Source organism: Sphaeroforma arctica (assembly GCF_001186125.1).
Source record: "Sphaeroforma arctica JP610 unplaced genomic scaffold supercont1.684, whole genome shotgun sequence".
In the NCBI taxonomy this organism is placed as follows: domain Eukaryota; class Ichthyosporea; order Ichthyophonida; genus Sphaeroforma; species Sphaeroforma arctica.
The window spans coordinates 19905-25642 of NW_014039874.1; the positions used below are offsets into that span (position 1 = coordinate 19905).

At 43.3% G+C, this 5738-nt stretch overlaps 2 protein-coding genes across 2 annotated transcripts; one reads left to right on the forward strand and one right to left on the reverse strand.

The window, feature by feature from the left end:
- Positions 1-1612: 1612 nt before the first annotated feature.
- Positions 1613-4319, forward strand: SARC_08035 (hypothetical protein; the record flags this gene model as incomplete). Its single annotated transcript, XM_014298001.1, has 1 exon — positions 1613-4319. The coding sequence occupies one exon, from the start codon at positions 1613-1615 to the stop codon at positions 4262-4264; it is 2652 nt and encodes an 883-aa protein (XP_014153476.1). The 3' UTR covers positions 4265-4319.
- A 248-nt stretch (positions 4320-4567) lies between these two features.
- SARC_08036 (hypothetical protein) lies at positions 4568-5455 on the reverse strand (the record flags this gene model as incomplete). Its single annotated transcript, XM_014298002.1, has 3 exons — positions 4568-4823; positions 5225-5384; positions 5431-5455. 3 exons carry the CDS (start codon positions 5453-5455, stop codon positions 4568-4570), a joined length of 441 nt encoding a protein of 146 aa, XP_014153477.1.
- Between the last annotated feature and the right edge of the window lie 283 nt (positions 5456-5738).

Sequence of the window (5738 nt, forward strand, 5' to 3'; positions counted from 1 at the left end):
GTAGTATATGTATATAGTCTTATAGTATCTTATACCTGCCTAACTAATTAGTTTTAGTTATGTCGTCTACTATAGTAGTATTAACTATATACTATATATATACATATATACACACACACATATATATATATATATATATATATATATATATATATATATATATATACATATATATATATATATATATATATATATTCAATCCAAATCGACTGTGTCCTACCGCAAATGAGCGCTCAGAATGAAAGGTAAGGTGGCAGGTTCCCGAGCATAGCGTAGTTTTTTGATCAGCACACATGAGAAACAAAGATTAAAACTTAAAGTATGTAGCAAAATCAGTTTAATATCAGTGTACAGACCTCGACGATGATTGGCCATATAGCTACCAGAATCTTTGAATGGCGGTGAAACTTGCACAAATTCGAAAATCGAAGATAGCAACATGTTATCAGGAGTGAAATTTATACGTTTAGATGTTACTCTTCTCATATATATAGATATATGTGGGTAGAAGGATTACACAATATCAGACAAAGATAAAATCAAACTGTATATAGTAAAACAGACGAGGTATTCATTTGGTAAACGGGAGCTTCTTTAGGCCACGGGACTTCGTCGTGATATTTGAAAATGTAAACATAGAAAATATGGTTGAATAAATTCTAAATACATAGCAGAGCGTCCGAAGGAATATTTTGAAACACAATAGAGAGAGAGAGAGGCAGCCAAGGGTAAATAGAATCCGGATTCCAGAGGGCTATGCCATAGCCTTCTGAAAAGGAACAAGAAGGCTATGGCTATATTGTTCAATTTTCAGAAGGCTATGGCTATTTGCTTTGAAAAAACCAGTGGAAAAAGTCAGTCTGAGATGCAAAGGACCTGACATTTGAAAACACTACAACACTGCCTGGCACTGCTGGCAGTGTGACACCATGACTCGGGAAGTTTCTCAAAAAAATAAAAATGCTGTATGTACATTATAAATATTTAAATACAAATGTACCTAAATACTAGAGAACTCTTGAAACCACCATAAATAGAGCCACCTACACACGCCACCACAATTAGTTAACCTACACTTCCACCTGTAAATATTTATTTAGGACAGGTATTTTGTACTGTTTTCTTTATAAAAATAACTTATAAATGATTGCCGCAGAATTGCTCTTGGCGCCAAAACACCTCAAGAGTCGTCGGTTTAATACTGATCACTATCAGTGACCACTGATCATTCCCGATAACAAAAAGCCTCGGATCTGGTGTATTTAGATATGTTCAATAGAGGGCTGATTTATTTTATATTTTATTTTCCCAACAGGAAAGGAAGTTCATGTGACACTTCGTGAAAAGTAAATTTTGAACGATTTTGAAGGGCGACCGGGAAAAAAACTCAGTAGTTTAAAATACAGAATAGGAGCGAATAAGTATATCGTTACTTGGCAATACTTATCAATGGATCCAATTACATTTTGAAGCAACGGTACAAATTAACTAATATGAGAATAGCTTTTCGATTTCGCATATCTCTATAAAAGCAAAGCTAGCAAGAAATCTAGAGGCAGAATCAGCATCCCTGCTGACATTGTCGAAACACACCCACATTCACACCGAGATAATGGGAGCCAAGACGCAGACGAAGAGGTCCGCCTCAGAGGCAGCCTACCTACTACTGCTAATAATGGTGGTTGTGGGATGTGTGAACTTTAGTAGCTCAGTATGGAATGAGTCCCCGGTGATGTCTAAGGGAAATATGTATGCAAGGACGGAAGAAGCAACGGCACCTGAATACAACATAGTCGATGCACACGAGCTGTACGAGAACTTTTCATCAACTTGGGATACTGAACTGGGATACTCTATCGCACCTAATAACGAGTACGGACTTGGCCAATATGAGCTAATTACGGACACACCTCCTTGTAGGCGGCTGTTTGTAATATGGACTACCGATGAAACAACGTGGCAACCCTTTAACTCAGTCTCATTAGAGAGTATATTTCGTTACGATCCCTGTGCTCAAATCTTCGTGTACGCGAACAACCTGCCCCTGGGATTCTTCAAAAGCTACACCGATGCAGGATATTATATAATTGTAGAGCGATACGATTTGAACATTCTCACCAAAGGCCTACCAGGAGAGAAATGGGTGACACGAGCAGCAGATGTCAGCAATAGATCCCCCTTCCATGCAGTGCACGAGAGCGATTTCCTTCGTACTTTTATGCTCTACCATAACGGAGGCTCGTATGTAGATCTGGACCACTTTATGCTGCCTATGTCGCGCCATCTGGCTCACTTTAAAAATGTTATTGGTGCGGAAGCGTGTGCCGATGACAATCCAGATTGTTTTGTAGTGCATTATCTGCCAGGCCTGAAGACTATTGGAGATGCTCGACAATTCCCTGTCAAAACTCGATTCTGCGCTGCAAATGGAGTACTGTTGAATTGGGATAGGCATCACATCATCATGGAGAAAGCTTTGGAGCACTTCGACGAGAACTACGATCCTCAGTGCTGGGGTTGTGCTGGTCCTAGACTGATGGGTCTATTGATTCCTAAATACTCGCAAACACTGACATTGGTTGCTGAGAAGCTATTATACCCAGTTCATTACTCGGAAGCCAAAGAGTTCATGCATAGAGCTAATGACGTTCGATGTGATTCCATTATGCGCACGGCCATGGGCTACCACATGTACGGCAAAATGGTGGCCCAAGAAGGTGTCCGGCCTGGATCCCTCACTGATTGTATTATGTCTTCGGTGCGCCTTCGCTCAGATGACAGAGCGGTGTTCGATGTCACTCGTACGCCGGTTGGTGGGGTATTGAAACACGCATACAAAGCGGACCGGATGATGCACTCTCAGACTTGCGAGACCTCAGTCGACGATCCTCTGCGCAACGTAGCTGTGGTGCTTTTGGCATACAAACGCGCAGATTTCATTGGTCAGATCTTACAGAGTGTTTCTGCCAGCAGGCACCTCAAAGAAGTCGTAATCTGGAATAACAACGCAGAGTCGCATATTGATCCAAATGCCCTTGTGGCAACGTATAAGAGTGTAACTCGGAACGCCGAGTTCACTCCGTGCATACGCGTGTACAATGCGAACAGCGATGGGAATCTGCTGTTCCTTGGCAGATACGCCGCGTGTCTGGCTTCATCCGCATCGATCTGTTACTTTCAAGATGACGATTGGATAGTTGGTGACAGTGAACAGCTATTCCACCTTGCTCAAGAAGACCCGCATAGGATACACAGTACTACCAATGGATGCGTTGTCCGTATAGCTAATACGTGGAAGTTTGGTGTACCATCGTTAGGTATGGACTCTCAGTTTTCGTGGGTGGGTACTGGTGCAGTTGCCAGCAAGCAGTTGGTTCAGCGTTTTTTTCTTCAAATGCTTGGGTCAGGTATAAGCGCGACCGATAGGACTATGGCCGACTTTTTCTTCACAGCGTGGACTAATACGCCCCAAGATGTGATGGAGGGTGAGATTACCGAGCTGACGCGTGAGAATGCGTTTTCTGGAGCCGAAGGCACACAAGACTGGGCCAAGGGCACCGAGCGAAATGTGCATTATATAGAGTATAGCGTTAGAGTTCTTCACGAGGTACTTTCGAACCCAAAGTATGCCAAGATCAGGCACATGTTTATGCCATTTGTCCCGTCTACTGCAGCGATAGATCCGTTTGCGGTTAATGCAAATACTGGGAGTGTACAGAGCCAAGCCAGTACAGCGCTAAGGCCTGGTTGCACAGTAACTAAACCAACATACAGAGCGATAGTTCGAACAGATGCGAGTCAGTATGGTGACATTAACAGACCACAGTACGATCCCCTGATGCCGTCTCTGGATGCGCATGTCCTCAAAAGCACATTGAGTGATGCTGTACAGCACAACATGCGCAATCTCGTGGATGGCAATCTGGAGACATACTTTGTGCCCCTACTAAGAAACCCATGTCACAACATCAGTATGGCGCTAGTTCAGCCTATCGTGATGAAGGGAGTCTCTCTGACGTTGAATTCGGGTCCGCAGAATGTTAATATGTACGCGGGAATGCGACGAGATTCACTCCGTCTAGTTGGTCAACATAACTTAAATGCCAGTCTGGAACGAAGCGTTCTGACTGCGGCTAACGATGATGTCGTCCAGGGACAAACAGGGTTTGGAGAAGTTGGCGTGGTGGTTATAGAATTGTGCGCAAGAGAGAAGGAATCAGCAATGAACAAAGAAATCAGACTCTACGAGTTAGTACTGTCATAGTCACCCCTTACGATACGCTATAGAACTATAATACACAAATAAAATAATTGCCCTCACTCTCACCTGACTCATTTACTTTTTCAAAATTACAAACATTAACAACACTGTAGTGCAATCTATGGTCGTTGGTGGGAGTTCATGCTTCATATATAACCTTATGTACTTCCAACAGAGATTTCTTTGCCAGCATTCCCATAAATTGCCACTCACTCGAGATCGACACCATTGTAAGTTTATGTACGTGGTTTTTATTATAGCTATATTTGTTTATTCATCTACATAATTGAGCCCAACCCTCATAAACTACCTCCTCAGTGCACTTGGCGTGCTACCCTTCTGGCCTGTACTACCCCTCGCCTGGTTCATATTTCTCCCCGCGGCACTGGTACTACGTTGGCGCCCCTTCGGCATACTTTCCTTTCGTATGGCATTTGAGTTACTGCGGTGCACCCTCTGATGCGTATTCTCTGACTCACTGTTATTCCTGTTCTTGCGCGTGCTCCCCCTGCGCGCGGGCACTACGTTCCACCCATCCGCATCGGCCGCGGCGCTGGCGGCCCTGTTACACAGAAAATCAATGAGGAGAACTATTCAATACATGAACGTTCCTCTTTTGATATTACATCCACGGATTTATTAGGATAGTTCCGTACAAGCGTATGCTTCTCTCGTAAGTATCAAAAGCGTCTTGCATACGGCAAACTAGGGAGGATCCAGTACAAATGCGAATGCGAGCTGCTGAGATACAAATAAGAAGTCGTGAAGGATTGTCCGTATAGTACAAATTTATACCACTAGGAAGTAACGAGGACATCCCTTCACCCTCTGGAAGGAGCAGACTGAAATAAAAAGTATTGGGCAGAACATGACCTCCAGACAACCTCACAGAAACAGAGTACGCATACGCTCTTTCAGTGAAACGTGACGCGAGTAAGAAAACCCACATCCCAACCCTCTTACTTCTGCTCGCCCTCCAAAAAGTCCAGACCACTGAGGATATCTGCAGCCATATCATTGGCAGTGTTCTCCATGACACCTAGTTTCTGTATCTCGTCCTGTTCCTTCTGTTCGAGTGTCTTCCGCTGGTCACGTTCCTTTGCCAATTGCACCGCACGTTCGTCTGATATCGGGAAGAGTGCGTTCTTCAAAGCTGCTTGTAAGATTACCTGCAATTTGGTATGCTAGAAGCATGAGTGCTGGTTGGAAGTATATGCGTTCACAAAGGAGAATAGGGAATATTGTATTCGTCAACGACGCTAGTGAGGGAAGCTGCCGCAGCTATCGTAAAATAGTAATGTTTACGACACTTGAACATTTACAGGCCATAGAGATAAGTATATTCTTCAAGAGCAATTGAACGAATTCTCACGGTTCATGTGATGAGAAAACAAGCGTGAGTTGGACGAGCAGGCCTCATAGCAATGCGAAATAGGCACATACATCAATATATAGATACATATATCTATATATATAT